We start from the raw sequence: 24296 nt of genomic DNA on the forward strand, positions 1-24296 counted from the left end.
CGTGTTCGTGTGCGCGCGTTCGAGGACGATCTGCACGTGTTTCGCAGTCGTGCAACCCCATTACATGCTTGGTCATCTGAAATCAATACTCACTGTTTGTGCTTCCGAGGCGACGAATGCATGCAAATGGAGCAACACACGACACAGATACAGTTAGATGCTTTCTGTTTTGTTTTTAAAGTGTAGCATTGAGTAGCTGCGTGCTGCATGCATCTCTCTCCCCCCTCCCCATTGCTCGAGCTGCATTGCTATACCTCCCCAAACTCCTCGCACACTTTTTGTTCAGCAGCCTCGAATTTGTGTGGCTGGTGCTTTTGCAGCGGCTCCCTCGGTTTGAGTCTCAGGCGGAGACGTAGTGCCAGAGAGAGATGCATTGCACCTATGCCCAGGGCTCTGGCCCTTCCAGACATTGCACGGGGTTTTTGCACGGCTAGCTGGATGTTTCAGGAACCCCCGGGCGTTTCTTAGCCGGAGCCCCTCGTTGCTGCTGCTGCTTCGGTTCCTGCTGCAGCGCCTCCTGCAGCGCCTGCCCTCCCGCTCCTCTCGTGCACCAAACCCAGCTCGGGATCCTCGGCGGGCACTGCAGCCCTTGCATGTCCCTGCCCAGCGATCCCAGCCCAGAGCTGCCTCCCCGGCTGCCTCCAGTGCGCCTTGTCACTTGCTCGGGTGTCACGTTCGCCTGGGGTTGTTTCCTTTGGGAAGTTGGGCTTGCAACGTCCTGCTTGCAGAAAGGGGAGGCGGGGAAGGCAGTTTCTTCTCGCATAAAGTTGCTCGACCCCTTTTGTTTGCAACGCAGCAGCTCTTAAGTTCTTCGTGGGCTGGCAATAATTTCGGACCTGATTCCCACCCTACCACCCCCACCTCGCACCCACCTCTCCAGATCCCGTTCCGATTACACTTCTCTGAATCGGAAGGGTTCTGTTCCTGACGCCTATGCAACACATGGGAAACTGCTCCCTAAGACTTCGGACAACTTTCCTTTCTAACCTCAAACACGATCCTACCCACCCCCGCGTGGTGCCCCCCCCCCGCCCAAAGAAAACTTTAGGGTAGCGCCAAATCTTCAGATAACAGTCACACACCCTATCTTCTTTCTCGGATTTATTTCCACAATTTAGAAACATAGCCCCAATATGTATTCATTTATATATATACGTGTGTGTGCCTTCCCTTTCCCTTCTCTTTCTGCAACTCAGTAATCTTGGTTGGAAGTTTGTTGCCTCCCAGTCTTACACGGTGAAAGTTTCTAGAGGATTTAGATAAAGTTCTTTCATTACCATTTCAAGACGTCTTTCTGGCACAGAGTGCTGCTACCCACCTTCAGTTAGCAGGATGTGATGATGATTTTGGGGTGAAACACTTGGGGACCCAAGCGTCCAATATTATTTCCTGCCTTTGTATGGGTTTTGAAGTGCATGTGTGGGTTCCTTTTAAAAGAGGGCTTCACAGTGGATTTTGCAAGATGACCAAGTAAATGCTTAGGTGTGGATAACACTCAGTCACTGACAGAGCCTCGCTGCCTAACCTGTAATCCATGAACTTGCAACCAGAATTGGTACACAATGCAGCTTAACTATGTTAACAACCTCAAAGTCGATTATAGGCAGATGCCACAAACATACACTGGAATGTGTTTGGAGCTTCTGTACATCGTCCGAAGACTAGATCTAGTGAAAAGTTTTGTCTTACTTCATGGAGAACTCAACCCAGTTATCCCCCCCCCCCTTTTGATTTATTTACACAGGGTAGTACAGATCTCCCACTCTTTAAAACACATGCATACACCTGCCTCAAGCTGCCCACTCTCCCCCTCACCACACACACACACACACACTCGTATGCATACTGTATCTGGGTATTCTGGTTTTTAGTAGGCCCAACCATACAGCATGCAGATTTCAGATAGTTATAGCACATATAAAAGGAAATCTTAACGTAAGAGACATTCTGCTGCAAAGCGCTCTGCATTCTCATTGCACATTTGGAAATAGCGTCTAGGTATTCAAAGGCGTCTTTATACAACCCACCAAGAGTGTTTCGAATATAGAACTAGATACATATAAACCATAAGTTATACTATTAGGAAAGGCTTAAGTAGTTGTATTAGCGTTTCAAAACCCTTGTCTCCTTTAAATTTGTCTAGTATGATTTAAAACATACTCATAAAGCACATATACCCGGCTAATGGAGCTGGAAGACTAGGACAAAGTACCTGTTAAAGGGTTATCTACTCCGTGGCCCCCTCCACACCACTATAGGTGATTTACCTACTTGCTGTTTATCTGACATTGTCCTGGCTTTACATTAACAGCTCATCATAGATGTGCAGGCAAATATACGTTGGCCTATGGTTTATAGAAGTATTGATGCTTTGAGAGTTTATAGAGCTGACTAACTTTCAAACGGAGCAGCGCAAATGTGTTTCCAAAGATTGCTATAATGTTGCATGCTTTTATTTGTAGAGGGGCTCAGATTATTTTTCCGGTCGCCTTTTCTCATTTACAAATATACACCAATTTTTTTGTTTTGTTCTGGGAGCCAAACTTTAGCTGTGCTTGTTGAAGCGCAATACTTACGAGCCGCAGAAAGGATTTATAAACTCACTTTTGTTATCTCCCCTTACCCAGCCCCGGCAAATAATAATGGAAGATGCATATGCTCTTTTTAAAGCAATCTTCCTTGTTCAAAATGCAACTTACTAAACTTTATGAGAAGTTTTGGTTCTAATCCTAACTTAGGACAAAGACCCCATTACCACTTTTTGAATTGGCTACTTTTAATCTTTTAAAGTGATTATGCACACATACCTGGACATTTCTTAAATTCACCAGGAAAACCTTGGTAATTGAAGAAACCGTAATGTAACATAAAATATAAAGCTGTAATTCATCTCAGTTGTTGGATATATATTATTGCTCCTTTTCTAATACCTTCACAGTGAGATTTTGGAGGCTTTCTTTTTAAAAAGGGTATATTTGTACATGAGGTAGAATTATTTTGAAAAAGCAGTAAACCTCCCATCTACAATCTTGACAAATCCTATTTGCTTAACAGTCCTTATATCAGCAATGATGGACCTCTTCACTGTATCATTATTTCAAGGCCATTTGGTGGTTTTTGAAGCTTTTACATAAATCTTTTAGCTATTTTTTACCTTTTTTAACCATGTGCTATTGACTCGGCTTTACAATAGAATAAAAGAAGTATAGTTGGGAAGGAGTTCAAGTTAGAGCCAGGAAGGACTGCGAGCATACAAGGTTAGTTAATGAAGTGTAGAAAACAGTTTTTAGGATAAAGCCAATATCTGAAGTGATCATTTATTTTGCAGTAAATTACTTTAGCAAATGTTTTATACAGCATAGAAGATAAAACATTATAAAAGGCCCCATTTGTGATGCTGTTGACTATTCTGAACTGTGTCTCTGTGTGCGTGTGAAAAAGGCCTCGGTGTGTTGTATCCTGCGTAATAGTTTACTTTGCTCTTAGTGGCAGCCTCTATTAGTGATACATTTGGTATGTGTGTGTGTTTTTTTAAAAGTTCATTTTTGAAAATGCAAATAAGCATTCTGCCTTTGATCTACTGCTGTTGAAACTGCTATTCTCCCAATATGTCTTTTATACTTCTTTGACATATAAAGCTGGGTTGTTTCAAAGGAGTGTCAGAAATCATCATTTTGTGAAATGTCTATTTTATATATTAGACCCAGCTAAACATTCATGCAAATGCCTATCCCTTCCATTCCCAGCAATATGTTTTGGCCCCTTTATGTACTTTCTAAGAATCTTTTCTACTGAAATATGTAACAAATTGTCATTTGTCTGTTATATTTTAGATACAGTATACAGCAATTAACCATTTGCGGTCCAGAGAGGCCCACAATTTTTAGAATCATTTGGGCGCTTTTTCTTTCTTTCACACCTGTATTTAATTGAGTAGAAAAGAGACCTTGCAAAGCGTTAAATAGAGATGCTTCTTTTTTTTAAAAAAAATATGAAATTATTTTAGTAACGTTTATAGTAACACATTTCATAAATTAAGGAATTGCACGAAGAAATAAGTTGCCAACTTCTTTGCTACATAAGTATGTGTACTTTTATGCATAGGAGAAAGTCCATGTTTATAAAAACATATGTTGACAGTGATAGCACCTCTTCCAAATGCATGCCAGTTTCAGTAGGAGAAATAATCACATTTCACAGCTGTGTGTTTACAGGATCAGATATTTTAATAGCATATGTTTTTCTATAGGTACTTCCATAACTAATTGCATGCATATAAATAATATACATAATGATTATAATACATTTCCAATGACCTGTATGGCCTTTGCGGCATTTGCAGTGTGCACACCTTTATTTAAAAGTTTGATCCATGACCTCTATTTCAATATGTTCATTGATGTGGGATAAACGTTTAAATGTCTTTTTCTATTTTTATAAAAGGGCAAATTAAAGTAATACGTATAATGTCAATGATTTATTATCCACATTTTATTACACTGTACAAATCTAGGTGTTTTATTTAATAGCTTTTTGGATCTGTATACAAACTTTCTAGCTTCCAGGGTTCTTTTTATCATTTAAACAAACTTAAGTAAAAGAAAATTGTACTCGTGATGTGTTATATACAGTTTTCGTTTTATATATAAAGATCGGAGAAACCTTTCAGAATTCCACATTTTGAGGATTTTATTGCATAGGTTTAGAAAATGTGATAGCATTTTATGTTTCCTTACTATTAAAATAATCATATATTCGATTCTATTTACATAATCCTAATTTGAAATTCTGTTACATTACAGGTCGATACTTTAAAATACATTTTAGGAAAAGTTTGTACTGTACATCAGGTTTGACATACCAGTGCTAATTGGCATCCAGATGTTTAGGTTTTGCCAAATCGGTGGGCATATGCTACAGTGGCCGCACCATTCACAGAAGGGTCACGGAAAGAGCAAAGAAATATATCCCTGCTTTCAGTTGGGATTAAGATCACAAAAAAACTTATTGCCAACCTCAGGTTACTGATTCTGGACTTGTCTATTGACTTAAAGGGAACTATTGTAAAGTCAGTGGTTTCAGGCTTATACCCTTACATCCTGATCCGAAGTACATTTGCTTAGAAGTCCATCCCATGGATTTTAGGAGGACTTATTTCTGAGCGAATGTGATTAGGATTGGCATGCCAGGATGTTTTCAACACTTGTGTTTAAGCGGTTTTGCCTTATTATTTTTTTCTGAATGAGGCCTAGTGACTACAGAAAATTGGGTTATTGGATATGTTTATGATTTTACCTGGTGTATCCACTACAATGATTTGGTCCTCCCTGTGTTCTGATGACTTAAAATTGCCTGCTTGTAAGTTATGACGACTATTAGTGAAACAAACAAAGCTTTTGCGATGCTAATTATTCCTTCTTATAATTCTTCATTTTAATTCCTTCCAGGATGAATTCCATCCCTTCATTGAAGCACTTCTTCCCCACGTCCGAGCATTTGCATACACATGGTTCAACCTACAAGCTCGAAAGCGAAAATACTTTAAAAAACACGAGAAACGCATGTCAAAAGAAGAAGAGAGAGCTGTGAAGGATGAATTGCTAAGTGAAAAACCTGAGGTCAAACAAAAATGGGCGTCCAGACTTCTGGCAAAACTACGGAAAGACATCAGGCCTGAGTATCGGGAGGATTTTGTTCTAACTGTCACGGGGAAAAAACCTCCATGTTGTGTTCTTTCCAATCCAGACCAGAAGGGCAAGATGAGAAGAATTGACTGCTTACGCCAGGCAGATAAGGTCTGGAGGTTGGACCTTGTTATGGTGATTTTATTTAAAGGTATTCCGCTTGAAAGTACTGATGGCGAACGCCTTGTAAAGTCCCCACAGTGCTCAAATCCAGGGCTGTGCGTACAGCCGCATCATATAGGGGTTTCTGTTAAGGAACTCGATTTATATTTGGCATACTTTGTGCACGCAGCAGGTAAGTGCCTTTATCCCAAGTTGTTCAACTTTTAATGACTTTTTCAACCAAACGATTAGGCTAATCTGTGCTTGCATCCACCATGCTGGTTGGCAGCGTGGCTGTGATAGTGGTTGAAGTTTAACCAGTAGTGGAGAGGATATAGACATCCTGTGTTGTATTGCAAAGCTGTTAATAAAAGGTGATTGCAAAAACATGAGGGTTTTTTTACATTGTAACCTAACATTCTGCCTTTTTGAAGCTTTTTCATAAGGACGGAACTGTAGTATGAAGATGGAGACTGTATGTACAAAATATTTCTAGGCCTGGTTAAAGATTGGAAATGAGGGTACTGTGTATATCTGAGTGATTATTTTGCTCAACATGTTCAAAGTTCACTATTTTGTGAGGAAATCAGTAATAACTATAAAAAAACTTACAAGCCCAATCTGTAATACAGTATGGTTAAATATCCAAAATTTGGCCGCCTTAAGAAAAAACACTGAGCATGCAGTGATGACTCCTCACAGATACACAAACTGTTGATTTTAATTGCCATTGGTAAGAAAACACCTGCCTAATGAAAGAGGGGGAAACAAAAAGTTCCTGGTAACCTCCGCCTGTGGGTAGGATATTACTGCTTTTAAAGGATGGGTTGCTAGTTTAACACGTGAGATTCAGGAAAATGGATCATGCATTGTTTGCAACTGTACTTCTGGCTGTGACTATCATATACCTGCCACTAGTAACAGATAAGTGCTGTTACTGATCAAGACAGTGTGCATTTTCCCGTAACCTTGTTTTAGTCAAATTCATAGTTTCTCAGTAATTAGGCCTAGCAGTTTCAAAGCAAGCCACTTGTCTCTCTGTGACTCAGACATTTCAATATTTCAGTTTGGATCAGATTGGAGAGGAAATTTAATAAGCTTAACAGTTTTAATCTGATCTAGCATTTTTAGGTGCTAGGTACATTGGTGGCTGTTGGATGGTCTTATGGAAAATGGTAATTGGACTTTGTTGTGTGACATCTTGTCATTTAGTAATGTTGTTGAAATCATTGGCATGTATGATTATGAAGAGGTTTTGTGCTTTTCTCCTAGAAAGGGTGGCTTGCTTTAAGTTTGCAGATATACGTGATTCTGTTATTTGCATTGTGTACTTACGCTGAGTGACATGTCCAAAAAGATTGGTGAATATGCGATGTGTTTCTGAAGTACTGTGGTGTGGATGCTTTTTCATTTATTTTTTAAAAGAATAAATACCAGTGTTCAATTTGTTAATTAAGAACTGCCTATGATAGACTGTAGACCCAACTTCATTGTAGGATTTTCTGCGAGACTTTATGGAAAGCTGATGAATCAGTTAAAGATTTAAAATATGGATGCTTTCATTAAAAATGTTTGGTGCTAACAGCATGTTGCAAGCTATCTTCATACATCTGTTGACTCAGGACATGCATTGTAGATTGATTTTTAAAATAATCCATGGCAGTTAATTGAAAGTAGTTGTTATATTGATTACAAATACTCATAGTATCACCTTAACAAAGTTACTGTTATATATTAATGCAATCAGGCATAATATAATCAATTGCTTCCATTATGGAATATATATCTGGCAATATTCTGTGGTACGGTTGTGTTGCTATGCTAACAATAGAGCCTAGTAAATCTGGTAATGATCACCTTTGTGAGCTTTGACTCTCCCTCTTTTTAAGGATGCCAATGGTATTTTCATATATAGGTAAACTGCTTTTGGGGGAGTATTCGTGTTTGCAGATCCTTATAAAGTGTGTTTTTTTACATCTTAACTTACTTTTTCCGCAGGTGTAATATATCACACTCTTTTTCAGTTCGTTTGTGTTGTAGAAAATATTTCAATGACGCTGTGTATTTGAGAACATAGTAACAATTTGCATTACGATCGGACAACCTTCATTGGGGGTAATGGTTGTAGTTTCTTTCTTTCTTGCGCTGATGTATCCCAGACTCCTTTGTTAAACCTGAACGTTGGCCAAGTTAATAGTGATTGGCTCTTGCAGAGCTGCAGTAATGGCAACTTGTACTGTATGCGCAACAAGAGCATTTCAGAAGAAAATCTTAAAGGCCCTTTGTCTTCAGATCAACCTGATTTGCTTTAAAAGATTTACTGACCTTATAGTTATGCTGCGATAGTTGCCAATAAAAATGTATAAAATAATAGGCAGGTTGATCAACGTATATACAGCTGAGCTGAGGAGCGTCTTCTATATCCCCAAAGGTCTGCAAACAGAAAATGTTTCTTTCTACTTAAAAGTTTTGAGAAGTTGCCAGTGTTGGCAAGAGGTTCAGACTCCAAAACGTGCTTTCAGATATTTGCCAAAACCATTGTGGCCTTTTCACTCAGAGTGCTATTATTTCGTGTACTGTTCCAAGATACTTTAATTCCTGATGATTTCTGCAGTATGATGTCCCTTTCCTTCTTAAATATGTATTTATAACAATTGTGTGGAGGACTCTTTCCCTCCTTCTTCTTTGCCCCCTCCTTGTGCCAGGACATAGTCATTTGCAAGAAAATCATGTGCTCAAATCTAAACAATGCTCCTGCTTGCGAAGTAAGTCTGAGCCACAAAAACAAATTATTCTCCTAAGGAAATCATGTAGAAACAGGGATGTAAAATTTGACAATGATGTGAACTAGCTTGCAAAGATTGAAAGAAAACTGTGAATAAAAGAATTTATGAGCAAAGAGGTGGCTAAAGTACACTGAAATTAAAACATTGGTTTCAATTCGGAGTTTTAGCTTTCTTTTTTAAGACCATCAAAATACAGTAGTGCTACCTTTAACTTTGGATTGCTTTTCCCCTCTTAGTTCTCTAGCCCATGTATCAAATGACAACTTGGAAACTGTTGTGACAAACAGTATTCTTTGTGGGAGTATAATACCAAAGTAAATTTATGACCAGCCCTTTACCAGATGATCTGTATCAGAATCTGCAATATACTTGGCACGTGGCAGGGTCACCATTTAAGTTGTTAGGGTCATAACCTTCGCCACCAGGCATTTGACCTTTGAGATAAAGTTAACCTTTGTTCATTAGTAGGCACTCAAGCGAGAACTTCCTTGTTTTTTACTGCAGCAGAGCAACTTCAGCTAACATGATCACATTGTAAAAGGGGATTCTAAGCTCAAGCACTGGGTTCTGTGAGAGGTTAAAGATTTCTCTTTGTTTTTTGAGGATATTTTAAATGGACAAAGCTAGCTTGTGTTTTGTCTGCCACATACAATAGCTGATGTTTTTGACCATTATCTGTTTTAGGCATGGTTTTAACAGCATGAGCCTATGCATGTTTACTCGGAACTAAGTCCCACAACCTTACTCTCTAGCAAGTACATGTATATTAAGGTTTGCAGCCTAAACATAGCAAATGCTTTGAAAACTCTGTGTGTGTGTGTGTGTGTGTGTGTGTGTGTGTGTGTGTTTAAAAATGCTGAATTAAAATCTAAAAATCTGACCAAGATATAGTAATTGAATTAGACCTTTTCCTATAGATTGTAATGCTATTAAGAACTGAAGCCAAAGTCATGACAAGGCTGATTTTGTTTTGGTAGCTGTGAAAATGTGTTTAGTTCTGGAGATAAGTGACAGTGTAATATAAAGAGCACCTTTTTTCATCTATAATAAACCAATATTGTATATTATTTTGGAGGGTGGTGATATTTACCCCATAGCTGGTAAAGAAGCACCATGTGAGTTAGTCGGTCATGAAGCATAGTGAGATACCTTTGCAAAATTTTGGGCACCTTTGTTCTAAATCTGAAAGGTACATTGTATACTTCTAGTACAATTGATCATTATTGCAATCATCCTGCAATACAGAACATTTGGTATTTATCAATAATGTAAAAGCTGTTGTAATAATTCTGAACACTTCAAACAGAGCTGGCACAAGATTTTGTAACCCTTGATATCTTCCTGCAAAAAGTATATATATTCCATATAAAGTATTTCTGATCACACCACATTATTCCATATGACTGTGACAGTGCATACTTTATTCTAATTACGGTATGTAGCCTTTTAAAAAATGTTCTTTTTAAAAATTCAGTGTTTATTTCATTTAAATCAAAGGAAAATAATGTCGTTTAGGTATGATGTGCTTTCATTGGTTTGTGACTGCTGTTGTCATTCTTTCATATGACTGTACAGTTATGCATGATTTGCTGATTAACCAGATGGCCATAGTAACAGATTGAGAACCTGCTCCCTATTACTAAAAAGCATGTGTAAGATCACAAAGGTTTTGAATTAGAACGGTATGTGTAGGGTAAAACAAGACTCACTAAAAAGAATTTCATATTCTATTATAAACCTAATCTATAGTTTTAGTGTAATACTGCACATGTCTACTCAGAAAAAGTGGGTTTAAGTTCAACAAGATTTACACCCAGATCAACGTGTGAAGTTGCAGCCTAGGTGTGCCGACTTCTCAGTATGTAACCCTGTTTCATAGAGAACTTAACTTACACTTCAGCATCAAGTGCACTGGATCCTCAGTAATGGAACCTTGAATACGTAGCTCTCTTTACCAAGATTCACTGTGTCCCCAGTGGAACTCCTATCTAGCATTCCCTTCATAAACAGCACTTGCTTTGATGCAATATCTTAATTTAGATGCCTTCTGGGCGGTCAAAACTTCATGAAGCACTGTTGAGCATGTGTAGCTCTGTTCTCTGCATAGCTGGAGAGAGTTCCATTTGTGAAATAAGGTTGTGTACCTGGAGCAGGTGGGGGAAACCTCCAGCCCTTCAGAGGTCATTGAACCATGTGCCACTGGCCAAGCTTGCTGGGGCTGATGAGAACTGTGGTTCAGCAGCCTCTGTAATGCCAAAGGTTTCCCACATCTGACCTTGAGCACTCTTCATTATTGCAGAAAGTGCAGCAGCCCTTGGGTGGTATCTGTGTGACACTACACAGCAGCATCAGATCAGGGAGTATAGCAATGTATATCAGTGCATCAGAATAGGGTGATCAAGTACTCGTTGTGCTTGAGTGTGTGCTTAAGCCTCATTGATTTAATCAGGACTGCAGTACGCAATTTTTTTCTGAGTTATTCTGGACTTGTATGCATGTTCCACAGCATAGGAATATATTGTCCTCAGTACTTAAATGTATTTATTCCTTATATAAAGCTAGCTCCTGTCTGCCTTAGTTAAACTTACACAAAACCAAGATGCTGAGTCCATGTAGTGTGTTGCTATTGTTGCAAGATGCTCTTTTGCTGTCCCTTGTTCCCTTATTTGTGAGAAGTTCCAGCTTCTTATTTCTTCGGGGGAAAGAACGTGCAGACCCCAGCCAGCATAGCAGTTCATGAGAGAAGAGAGTTGCATTGGTGGTTTGATATGGGAGAATCTTCCCTCAAAAGAAATTTTAAGGGTATCTTGTCCCTTCAGAGATTGTTATCTGGCATCTTGAGAACTGGAAACAGCTGTAGGGACAAAACAATAGCAGAGTTGTCCAGTGTCTTAACACTTCAATCTCTCTTGATTATCATCCTCCCGCCTTTTAAGATCTTTGTGCTGCACTATGCAACTGAGGCTCTTGCATCTAACTCTTCTCCAGTCATACTGCTGAAGCTCTTTCTGCTGGTGCAAATGATCTTTGGGAGTTACTGTTTTATGATTCACTGAAGCAAGGGATCCCTGTTTTTATAACCCCGCCATGGACTCCAGTGTTCCCTGTGTCCAGTTGCCAGATCCAGCCCTCGACTTTGATGTGACAGCCAACTATGTCTCCAACCATAACTGGTGAAGAACTTACCTTGCACTCTCAGACCCATCTGAGAATAACTGCTTTGCAGTACAGTGTAGAAAGGGATCTGTATTCATTGGGACTTTCTGTCTCGGTCAGTGGAGGAGTAGTTTGTATTGCTGGCTTTAACAGACTGTGGTTGACAGAAGCAGGATTTAGATGGGGACAACTGCATTCCCCTGCTGCTGTAATTGAGATGGTAAGCATCCATGCTAATTTCAACCCTAACGGTAGTGGAACTTATGAGTGTTTGCTATATCATGAACTGCTGGCACGAGTTCAGTCATGTGGCTAAGCTTTCTCCAAAACAGAAACAAATAAAGCAGAGCAGCATATAGCCTTTTAATGTTTCTTAGAATACTTCCAGGTGTTTTCAGGAAAGAAGTATCGCATGATTTAAATGCTGTTTCCTGTACCCTGAAATAGCAGATGTACCCAATCAGTAAGAAAAAAAGCTCCTAGTATAAATGTAAAGAGAAGTATTTGAATGGAGCCCATGGCATTTATAGCCATGAGGCTAGCTCAATAGTATGAAAACTGCCCAATATTGCTGGCCAGGCCTAACTTGTCTTAAGTTACTGTACTTTTTATATTTCCTTTCTTTTCCACCCAGTGATGAATAGCATTAATTTAAATCTATTTAAGGCAAGTGTGGGAGAAACCACAATCTTTGTTGTGGTCAGTGGTGTACACAGCAGGGCTGGATGTTTCACTTGATTGAGGCCTGAAAGCTGACTGTAGAAGACCTAAAACATCATGTCAGCTTTTTCCAAGTATTGCAAAAGAAGCAGTGTACGGTAAATTCAAATATTCTGCAATGTCAATAACCATTATTATGATGGCTACTTACTGTCCCTTCAGACCCCTCCAAATTTAAATGTAAAAGACAACAACCGCAACAGCAACAAAAGCAACCCAAGTCAGTTTCTGTGAAAGCAGCCACCTTACAGTTTAAAAGAGCCCATAGTCAAACTAAATCAAATTAATGTAACCAGCCTATAATCTAAAGCAGTACTTGTGGAGACGTGCTCTCCTTCCTTCAAGGTCTAGGAGTGAAATGTTCACTATAGCACATCACAAATACCAACTGATTTTAGGGTTTTGGCCAAAGTTTAGGAGAATAGTCCTAAACTTTGCCTTGCCAATGAGTTATTTACTATCCTCAAGGGATTGTTGCTCAGACATGAACTATAACTGAGGCTCCACTGGATGATCAGAAATACATTTGTGCATTGGCAAAGGAGAGTAATATCTTGATATTATAAAGCTGTTTCAATAGCTCTGATAGAGATTGAAAGGTAGTACAGTACAGATTTATCAGAGTTTTCCCCAAAGCCAATTGTAGCTCAGTGAAGAAGGATCAGGTCTGTGTTCCAAGTCCTGTTCAAGCAAATAACATGCTATGCACGAGGTCTGCAATGCCTCTATTCATCCTGCCCCAAGCATTGCTATGCAGCAGTCAACCATTGCTTCAGTTGCAGGGAAAACCTGGTGGTGCAAGGCAAGTTGCTGCTCTTCTGCTGTTCCTGGGACCTTTAAGTGTGGTCCTGTGAATCGCTGTCAACAATTGGGCCAGTATTAGGCTATACGGCTACCATTCTTACATCACCCTTTCTAGGATTAATAGTACCTTTCTGGCAGTGAGTGGATGATGTTCAATAGTGTCACAGTGGGGCTTGGTAGAGAGTGGTGCCAGAGCCTCACTAACTGTTGCCGTTTACCAATTCTGATGTGAAAAATGACAAGGCCGTCTCAGGCTACGGAGATGAATGATGAGAAGGACATGAGCAATGTTTCTTACATTAACGTTAACTGCATGTTATGTCTGCAAAATTGGTGAAAATTGTTTGAGTGGTTGTAGGTGGACAGTTTTTGGCTAAGGACATGAAGCATTTGCTGCTTAGAGTATATTTTTGGTAGGAAGCCTGGAAATGTATGTGGTGATTAGGAGAGTGGTATTTAATCCCACATACTTAACTTTTTGTTTGTTTCTTTAAGGGTTGAGTAAGTGACAGGAGGTGCTTTATAGTAGTACAACCAACAATAATTGGTTGTGCGAAACTGAGACAATATACTGTATTGTAGTGATCGACCAGTAGTTCTACACATTCAGGTGATCAAGGGATAACTCACACCGTGAGTGCAGTTATCTGTTGTGCCAGTTCTTACTGAGTTGCCAGGGAAAGCTTGGCCAACTGCAGGGAAGAGCTGCAGTGGATAAGGAATTAAACATAGCCAGCAAATACCGGTAGTCTAGACCTTTACCAGAACCGCCTTCCTTTTTGCTATCAAATTATTAGTTAAATTGTATGAAACTTTATGTAAAATAATTTGTCTGTCGTGTTTTGTTGAACTATTTAATTGTATGGCTGGGATTAGAGTGGGGTAGTTAGTGTTGGTGGATCACAACTTCCATCATCACTGACCATGGCTATGCTGGAAGGCACCATGTTAGCTACCCCTGAATTAAAAGGTGCCATCTCTTGTTCTTCCTAACTAGTTGGACCCAGGTGGACAGTGATTGTCATTCTTTTCATTTGATTGTTGGGAAGGTTCCACAGTTACCCATTTTCTCTTCTATCCTAAATTTGTATTGTGATGTTATCGCTTTATGGATAACATCTGATTCTGCATTTCATTTCCCCTCTAATCCTGGGAGCAGTGTTCTTTTGCCTTTAACTGGAGGGCTGTTGTTGAAGTAGACAAGCATACTGAAGCAGGCATACTGAAGCAAAGTCCAGACAAGATGGAAGTGATTATGGTGGGTAGCCTGTGTGATCTGGAATAGGTGAGTCTGCCTGTTCTAATAGGATTTCGTTGTCACTAATAAAGAAGGTTATAGCCTAGGAGTACTCTTGTATCTGGCTTTCTTCCTAGAAGCACAGGTGGCAATCTTGGACAGAAATGCTTTTTATCAGTTTCATTTGATACTCCAGCTGTGCCAGTTCCTGTGGAAAGAGGACTGAGCAATAAACATCCATGTCTTTGGAAACTAGAGGATTGAGTATTGCAATATCTTCAGTGACTGTCTTTGTCTGAGGTTCTCTTCTGGGATGCTCTCACCTTCTGAGAAGCACTGGCTGCTTACTCTTTAGGTCATGGTACTCCATCTGTGGGATGTCCTCCCCAAGGAGGCTTTCCTGGCACTTAGTATACTGTCTTTTCATTGCAGGTGAAACACATTTTTGTTCCACAGGCTTTTTAGATCCTTCTAGACCTTATGAAGCAACGTAAGTTTAATAGATCTCTCCTGGATTAGAGGGTATTGGTTAGAGTGTGGTGCCGATTACACCAAGGACGCAGGTTTGATCTCCGTATGGGACAGCTGCATATTCCTGCATTGCAGGGGGTTGGACTAGCTGATTCTAAAGGTCCCTTCCAATTCTACAATTCCATGATTCTATGATCTGGTATTCTTTGATTTTTAGTTCCCCCTCCACTATTTATTTTTAATCAAGAAGTGGTGTTGTTTTCAGCTGTTAGTAAGCTGCTTTGAAGTCAACGGATTTAATAATGATAGACGCTAATAAATGCAGTACGAAAATGTGCTCAACATGGGTCTGCCCATGAAGATTGGCATCTCATGTAGATTCATAATATAGTACTGTTTCTTTCTTTATGTAATCTCATTGATGGGATCTATAATGCGATCTGCAACACAACATTGCTGTGTATCCTCATCTGCTAAGAGGAGTTCTCCTTTTCAGTGTTCCAGATGACCTGAAATCTTGTAGTCTTCATGTATCGGAATGGGTGGTGTTCTAGGTGTATGTGATAAAGGACCCCCCCATCCCCCAAGATCTGCCGGGAAACTCTACACTTGAGCATTTTCTTGCTTTCAAGGGGAGCATGGTTCTGGGCAGTGGGAACAGGAAATGTCATCCACTTTGCTTTCCTTCCTCCTGAAAGATCCTTGTACAGTGGTACCTCGGGTTACAGATGTTTCAGGTAACAGACACTTCAGGTTACAGACTCTGCTAACCCAGAAATATTACCTCGGGTTAAGAACTTTGCTTCAGGATGAGAACAGAAATCATGCTCAGGCGGCGCGGCAGCAGCAGGAGGCCCCATTAGCTAAAGTGGTGCTTCAGGTTAAGAACAGTTTAAGGTTAAGAATGGACCTCCGGAACAAATTAAGTTCTTAACCCGAGGTATACTGCTGGGAGGAGAGAGTGGTTTTTTTAACCTCATCACATATACTGTAATCTCTCTTCCAGAATGCACACAAGAAACTGTTAGGTGTTCAAGGAGTTCAATTCCCCTTCTACCTATGCACCCCTATTTCTCTCTCGTTTTTGTTTTCAGCTAGCACTCTAACATTCTGTCTCAATTGCTGTCAGCCATAGGCTAGATTGATAGATCCACACAGCCTGACTTGTAATTCCTTTAGACCAGTCTTCCTCAGCCTAGTGTCATTCCCAGATGTGTTGGATTACCATTCAGATCGTACAGTTATGAATTGTGGTCCAAAACATCTAGACGGCTTGTGACAGACTGCTTTAGACCACTAGGTCCCTATTAAGCTGTTTTGAGGTTTTTTAAGAAGTTGCTTTCTCTTAATTTACATTAAAGTGGTACCTTTGGTTACGTACTTAATTCGTTCTGGAGGTCCGTACTTAACCTGAAACTGTTCTTAACCTGAAGCACCACTTTAGCTAATGGGGCCTCCTGCTGCCGCCGCGCCGCCGGAGCACAATTTCTGTTCTTATCCTGAAGCAAAGTTCTTAACCTGAAGCACTATTTCTCGGTTAGTGGAGTCTGTAACCTGAAGTGTATGTAACCTGAAGCGTATGTAACCTGAGGTACCACTGTAATATATATCTTTGCATACCTATGGAATGTCTGTATATATCTGTATATGTAGAAACCGCTGCTTCATTTTTTGTTGTGTCAATTTTAGTCAAAATCAGTTGGTACCCAAACTCCTCATTATTGTCAGAGGGAAGGATTGGGATTGAATCCAAATAACTATGATTGGGTGTAGAAAATGTTTTAGTGTCACTCTTTGAACTTTTGCGTAAGTCAAGATTTCTTAGGTACAGTGTCACAGTGTGTCAGGGGTTTGATTACGATATGAGAAACACATTGAATAAGAAGCAAAGAAGGTGAAGCATAGACCATAAAATGTCTTGAGGTGAGCTTTCACATTGATAGGCAATATTAATTCTGTATTTACTATAGAATCTACAGTGGTACCTCGCAAGACGAATGCCTCTCAAGACGAAAAACTCGCAAGACGAAAGAGTTTTTGGTTTTTTGAGTTGCTTCGCGAGACGAATTTCCCTATGGGCTTGCTTCGCAAGACGGAAACGTCTTGCAAGTTTGTTTCCCTTTTCTTAAAACCGTTACAGTAATACAGGGTGCATTGCTTGAAGAGGTGCAGTTGTGACTTGACTTCGGGGAGCAACTCATAGCACGCAGTGTGGTAGCCTTTTTTGAGGTTTTTGAATATTTTTTTGAAAAAATTGAAAAATTGAATTTTTTTTCGCAAGACGAAAAAACTCGCAGAACGAATTAATTTTGTCTTGCGAGGCACCACTGTATCGCTGTTTCATTGTGTTACCATCAATAATAAACCTTGCCTATATCCAAGGTCTCTTAAACCTCATTGAAGCCAACGACGTTTAAGCAACCTACGTAAATCCAAGAAGGATTGCAGGCCAAGAGTGAAATCCATTGTGCTGTAGAATGTCTAAGGTTCCTGTATCCACTAACACAGACAATTTTCTTCAGTTCCCCCTTTTCTCTGTGGCTACCTGCACCTTTGAAAATTTCAAGACTAATGTGGAAGGCAGCATAGGACAGGGCTTCAGGTGGAAATGGATAAAATTACTTCCTTTTATCTTACTGCTGTGTGTCTCAACTGGATCAAACACCGTTTTGCAAGTGGAACAACAGCATTGCATTCTCCCCCTATAGTTTTTATTATTACAGTTGCCCACTCTAGTTATTTGCACATTGTTCATGTGCACCAATGAAATTTTTCTGATGATTTAGCCCTACATAACCAGTCTTTAGAAGGCTCTTTGTAACATCAAACATTATAAAAGTAAATGATTAATATGATAATCTAATAAAAATGGGTATTTTGAAATGCCATCATATAATTCTGATCCATAGTGCAAATAAAAGCTTGCATACAGCTGCGTTGTGTTTAAACTAAGGTCTGTAACTTCAACTTTTGATTTTAATTAAACCTGGAGGGTAAGCAAATGCTCTTCACATAGTTATGTTCAGCTAAAAGTAAAGTTGGCATGATGGACCCACCCCCCATTTTCTGCTTGCTATTACCAGTACTCCAAGATAAATCTTTTTAATTGCAGTTGTACATAACACATGAGGAACTTTTCAAAAACCCTACCATTTTAGGCATTAATAGAGTTGAGGGGTCTGTATTTTCATCAAAGATAAATACAAAACTCAATGAATATTAGTGATTTTGTAGGTATTCTTAAAATTTTCATTCTGGGAATAATTGCCTGATATGTTTATGAAGTATATTAGTTCCTATGATAAAAGTGGGCTAATGAAGTCAAGGAATTATTTCAAAGTAGTGTGTGTTTGGTGTTACCATTTTCTAACTTTTCAGTAATAATCATCAAGAAGATGGATTGAGTGAACTAGTGCCACTGACAATAAGCTGAAACGATATTTGGTTATATGTTCCTTTCCTTGGTAGAATCCTGGCCTGATTCAGGGGTTGAAGAATATGGATTGCATTCCTAGTTCTCCCATCACTTCTGACCTGGTACTATGGTCCTTCCTGCTCACTTCATCCACCATATGCTGTAATTTGGATGATCATAGAGTGTATTCATCCCTTATTGTGTGACTTTCTAAACAAATAGAGCCTGCTGTGCAGTTCCCTAATGCACTGTGCTCAGGCATCATTCACCAAGTGAGTGCTGAGGTAGGCTGAAAAGGACCAGTCAGTACAATCCAGTGACAGGTTGCCTAATGGGTGCCAGATGGGGGCATTTAAAGTGTTGCATCATCAGGTTTGCCCAGTAGACTCCCTTTCCCCCATCCCCAAAGCCATTTGTTTCATGCAACTGATACCTTAGCTTTTCTGAATGAAAGTAAACCTAAAAGGCAACAGTTGAGATTTAAAAAAATATTTAATTTGTTATCATTTTGGGTTGAAAAAAGTCACCTAGACTATTTAAAAGTATACATATATGTGTAAGTTTACTCTGAAAATAATCAGCATGTCTTACATGAATATTATGTGACCTGTCCTTTAAAATATAATTGTGGTCATTTAATTATGGTTGAAAAGAGCAGATAGGAGGATATCCTGCAGAACACATTAGCTATTACTCCAATATGCTAATCTTGTTAACTTTGCTTTCCAGTTCTTAATTTTATTTTATATTCTGTATGTATGTTTGTATATAAAATATTTGGAGAATGATGTCAGAGGTCTGCTATGAAATTTGAAGTGAGGGCAATGATGGTTTGTGAGCTATAGCAGCAAGTGAGGGATCAATGTGTTCAGAGGGGCAGGGACTCAGGAGAGGGAAGGCTACAAATGTAACAGTTTTTATTATTTGCATATATGTAATGTACAAAAGAGAAGGGGGAGGGGTTGCCAGGCTTTATCAAACTGGTCAAAATGCAGCCCACATATTCTTTTTAAAAGAATATATTTGTGCATACACTCACAATAAATTGTAGAAAGATCACTAGGAGTCAGATCTTGAAAGACTGGATTGTCTTGATTAAAGAACAAGTCTTTAAAGATGTTGCATACCCCTACTGGGTGGAAAACAATATACCTTAAAATGGGAAGAAAATTGTTACTCCCAAGTGCTTTCATGGTCACATAGCTATGATGACTGAGTTTACGCACGAATGGGTAGCACTTGATTATTGCAGAATCAAGTGATGACTTGCATGCGTGAACAATATGATATAATAAATATTTATTGCTTGTAGCCATAGGCCATTGCATGCAATACACATAAAAAGCAAATGTCTACAACACAGACATAAAATATGAGTAATTACATTACCCACTTCTCATTTAACATGCAGACATGTGTGAACAAGCCAACATAGTTCCCCTCTCATGTAGCATAGGAACCACGGTAGCATAGCACATTCCTGTGCTGCTGGGGTTACTTGAGAAGCCGTGGGCCATGAGGAAGGAGCACACACTTTGTCCTTCTGACACTAGAACTGTTCCAGTTTCAGATTGAGGGAGGGAACAGTCCACACTTTTAGGGGTGAGCCAACAAGTGGTGTGTTATGGAAGGATTTACATGCATACATACATTTGCTGAACTTATTCTTTCTAGAGGCATATTTGCCCAGGATTTTCAAGTTTGTGCCTTAGTATGGTATTTGTCAACATTTCGAGGACCCAACTAAGTTTCTAAGTCCATAGTGGTACCAAAACCGTGACCCACCTTAGATCAGGTTGATACCTAGTAATGGGTCTCAACTCACCACTTAAAGACTCAGTGGTTTATGGCTTGTGTGTATGTGTTCAGATGACCTCATATACAAATTATGGGAGTTGTGTTGTTTTTTTTGAAGACATACCGTTAAATGGGCTCCATATTCCTAAACTGAACAGGAATCACTCTTACTGATCGTTATACTATGTAATTTTTCTGTCTCCCACAAGCATTGCTTATTTTCTCTCATTTACACACTCCATTGTTTGGGTACTGTGCCATCCTGCCTTATCAAAATATTTTTCATTTTGGCATGTTAGAAAAGTGACAGCTGGGTCAGAGATGCAGACATGAATAGACATAAGGAAGGGCCAGGATCTGTGTGGTGAATAAACGCCTCTCCCAGGATCTGCTCCCTTTTGTTTCCTAATCTTCAGCATAAAACTGCCATAACCATGTGCTCTGTCTGAGTGTGACCAGCCCCTTCCCCCAACCCGAGCAAAGACTGAAGTCTCTTCTTCTAAATAACCTTTTACGTTGCTGGACCTGCACCCTAAGAGTTCCATGCATTAGTCTGCCTTGGATCTCAGTGCTGCTATTTCCCAGTGTCTAGTTACAGATCTGTCTGTAATACTTATCTGTTCCTTTATTGTCTGTGTTGCTTAGCTCCCCTTAATCTCTGTCAGAATGCAAAAAATCTGTGTGTCCGGTTTCAGTGTCGCTCACAGTACTTTTAATAACTTTGTGTTCCCTTTGATTTCACTTATCAGAAACTGCACGGCTGGGTTTTCCTGTATCATGCTCAGTGGCAGGCTCATAATGGATTGTTCCTCCAAAGAGATGATGCAGTAGCTGAATTTGCCTAGTTCTTCCAAGCCTCTTCTCCCTGAATATCCTTTTTCATTTGTTTTTGTTTTGTTATTGGCCCTACAACTTCAGGAGATGCATTTTGTTCACTTGCTAATGGTTTGGACACACTGGCTCCTTGGTAGTTACAAATCTTGGTAGTTACAAAATTAACTATATACCAAATAAATCTGCAAGTTATACAAAGATTATTTGATTGCTTGATCGACTGTGAAAGCAAACCCCCACACAGTATAAGCAGAATAATGTAGATCTTGTTGCTGATAGAAGGTTAGATACTCTATTCTAATTAAAATAAATTCCAGCAGCATAATATAGAACAGAATAAGGGATGTTGGTGGTCTGTAGGAAAAGAGCCGTAGATATAAGTAGATATGTGACCTGAGTATGTTTTCCTTCATGGCTGTATGATTCTCATGCCTAGAACACTTTTATTCTCAAAATATTAACAGATTTTGTCTTCAGTATTTAACAAAACCTTTCTCTGAATTATACCCTTTTATTTTTAAAGCCAAATCTGGAGTTTTGAGGAATCTGAAAGACAACACCTGATTCTCTGCTGGAAGCTTGCAGCAGTACAATAAGCCATTGTGTCTCAGGATAACAGTGGCCTATTGGTTTAGACTGAGGTCTCAAGAGTCCATGGAATCTCCAGTTTGAATCAAGCAGGCAGTTTCCCTCCTTTTAAACATATTATGCACGTGCCTCATCCCTGATTGGCATGACCACACAAAAAGGCCATTTGTAGTTGTTTGCACATGCACATCTAGAACTAGTACTGTGGGGTTTTTTCAAGTGTCAACATTGGGCCTGCTACACTGGGCCCAAATTCAGATACATTTGCTGCACAGCGTCCTGCCCTCTGGGGGAGCAGTCGATGGAGCACAGCTGCTGATGGGCTGCATTCCAGATGTTTGCAGTCTCCTGCGTGATTTACTTACACTACAGTTTGCCTAATGATGTTGAATTCTCGGGAATGACAGTTACTGTGGTCTCCATTTGTACTCTGGGGCTGTTGTGCATGATCATATGAACTATAAAGGAGATTATTCCAGAATGCAACACTTGTGGATTATGGTTTATATCTCTAGATATAGCCAGTAGGGAACCTTTTTGAACCTGAGAGCCATTTAATTTAATGAAGAGAGGTTGCATGCTAGTAGTGGATTGAGCAGAGGCGCAAAGTGAATGACGCAACATATAAGACTTTGGTACAGAGGCCTACATTCCAGCCATGAAAAAACTAATAGGTTTCTACACCCCACCCCCCTACCTTTCCATCTGCTGCTGCATTATCACACTCCAGCCAGGCAAAACCACCTGAGAAGGGTGCAGAGCAGGGCTGGTGTGGGTGTGGCCTGGGGAGAGGGGATATAGTCTAAGGATAATGCTAAGGGCTCATGGGGCATATTTGCCTCCTGGACCTGAGGTCCCCAACCTGATGTATAACACTTAGTAGAAAGAATCAACTTGATTTCAGCTGTGTCTGAAGTTTGTTGGTCTTGGTTAGTAAGCTGCAGTTGTCAACCATATTAATGCACTTGACCATATTCCTCAGGATTCAATTTTTTTAAGTCACCCCCTCACCCACATTCACATTGTGTATCTACTAGTAAATTAATTGGTTCCAGGGATGTTAGCATGGTTGCATGTGTGAGGTCACATAGAACATATATGTCTAAGTATTGTAACAATAGAAATCAATATTTTGTAACTGTGCTGCTCAGCTCTGAAGATAGGTACCTCTGATGCCATAATTTCACTTTGCAGTGAATATTCTGTGAGAAATGAAAGTAATCTGAATCTTAGTTATCTGACAGAACTGCTTCCTCAAAGGCACCATGCGTCATCTCAATTCAACATAGCTCTTTTAAGCCTCATTCCATTGTAAAAACATATAATCATGTTTTAATAGAAATCTTACTGTACTAAGTTGGACCAAAAGTCCCTTTTACCCTGTAGTGGCTGCATTTTCTGGCAGCTGCTTTTCATGATCACTCAGGCAAATACATTTCCCAGCTCGGCTACTGTTTTTTTTACCAGGATACTAGAAATTGAGCTCATGGCAACTATTGAACACATTCAGGTCTATGAATATCATTTGGTGCTTTAATAGAATACCTTAAAGAGATTTGTTTGGCAGGTATTGTTTTGTATTAATGTTTTACAAATGCATAGCAGAATATCAGCCCTGCTTCTCCACAATGGGAGAAGCAGTGACCATGGAGGGATTGTATTCTGTGGCCTTGGCAGTGTGTGTGTGATCAAATGATTCCTATTCTGGAGCAGAGCTTTCCAAACTGTGTATTGTGACACGTTAGTGTGTCACACGAATGCTCCCTGTGCTCCACCTGGGGATGGAAAGGGGTTAGTTTCCAAGATGGGTGACGCCTGGCTTGAGAGCAGTACATGTGAAAAGGATCTAGGAGTCTTGGTTGACCACAAATTTGACATGAGTCAACAGTGTGACGCGGCAGCTAAAAAAGCCAATGCAATTCTGGGCTGCATCAATAGGAGTATAGCATCTAGATCAAGGGAAGTAATAGTGCCACTGTATTGTGCTCTGGTCAGACCTCACCTGGAGTACTGTGTCCAGTTCTGGGCACCACAGTTCAAGAAGGACACTGACAAACTGGAACATGTCCAGAGGAGGGCAACCAAAATGGTCAAAGGCCTGGAAACGATGCCTTATGAGGAACGGCTAAGGGAGCTGGGCATGTTTAGCCTGGAGAAGAGGAGGTTAAGGGGTGATATGATAGCCATGTTCAAATATATAAAAGGATGTCACATAGAGGAGGGAGAAAGGTTGTTTTCTGCTGCTCCAGAGAAGCGGACACGGAGCAATGGATCCAAACTACAAGAAAGAAGATTCCACCTAAACATTAGGAAGAACTTCCTGACAGTAAGAGCTGTTCGACAGTGGAATTTGCTGCCAAGGAGTGTGGTGGAGTCTCCTTCTTTGGAGGTCTTTAAGCAGAGGCTTGACAACCATATGTCAGGAGTGCTCTGATGGTGTTTCCTGCTTGGCAGGGGGTTGGACTCGATGGCCCTTGTGGTCTCTTCCAACTCTATGATTCTATGATTCTAGTTGAACCTCCGGTTTGCTAGTAAAACTGAATTACTGTGTCACAAAACAATGCATGTCTAAAAAGTGTGTCACCAACATGAAAAGTTTGGAAAGCTCTGTTCTAGAGCCTCAGCACATTTTAGGCTTCCCAAGGGACACTGATACTGCCTTTCAACCATGGACCATGGCTTGGGTGCTTCAACAATAGGGA

General features: G+C 39.9%; 1 protein-coding gene across 10 annotated transcripts in view; it reads left to right on the top strand.

The window, feature by feature from the left end:
• The window catches only part of NFIA (nuclear factor I A), a 413608-nt gene that overhangs the window by 122734 nt on the left and 266578 nt on the right, over positions 1–24296 (top strand). For all 10 annotated transcript variants that reach the window (XM_081011813.1, XM_081011818.1, XM_081011811.1 and 7 more), the window contains exon 2: positions 5448–5979. In XM_081011813.1, the coding sequence (XP_080867939.1) occupies positions 5448–5979 (532 nt within the window). The remainder of the gene's footprint in view (positions 1–5447; positions 5980–24296) is intronic.

Source organism: Podarcis pityusensis (genome assembly GCF_964106645.2).
Source record: "Podarcis pityusensis genome assembly, chromosome: 6".
Lineage (NCBI taxonomy): Eukaryota > Metazoa > Chordata > Lepidosauria > Squamata > Lacertidae > Podarcis > Podarcis pityusensis.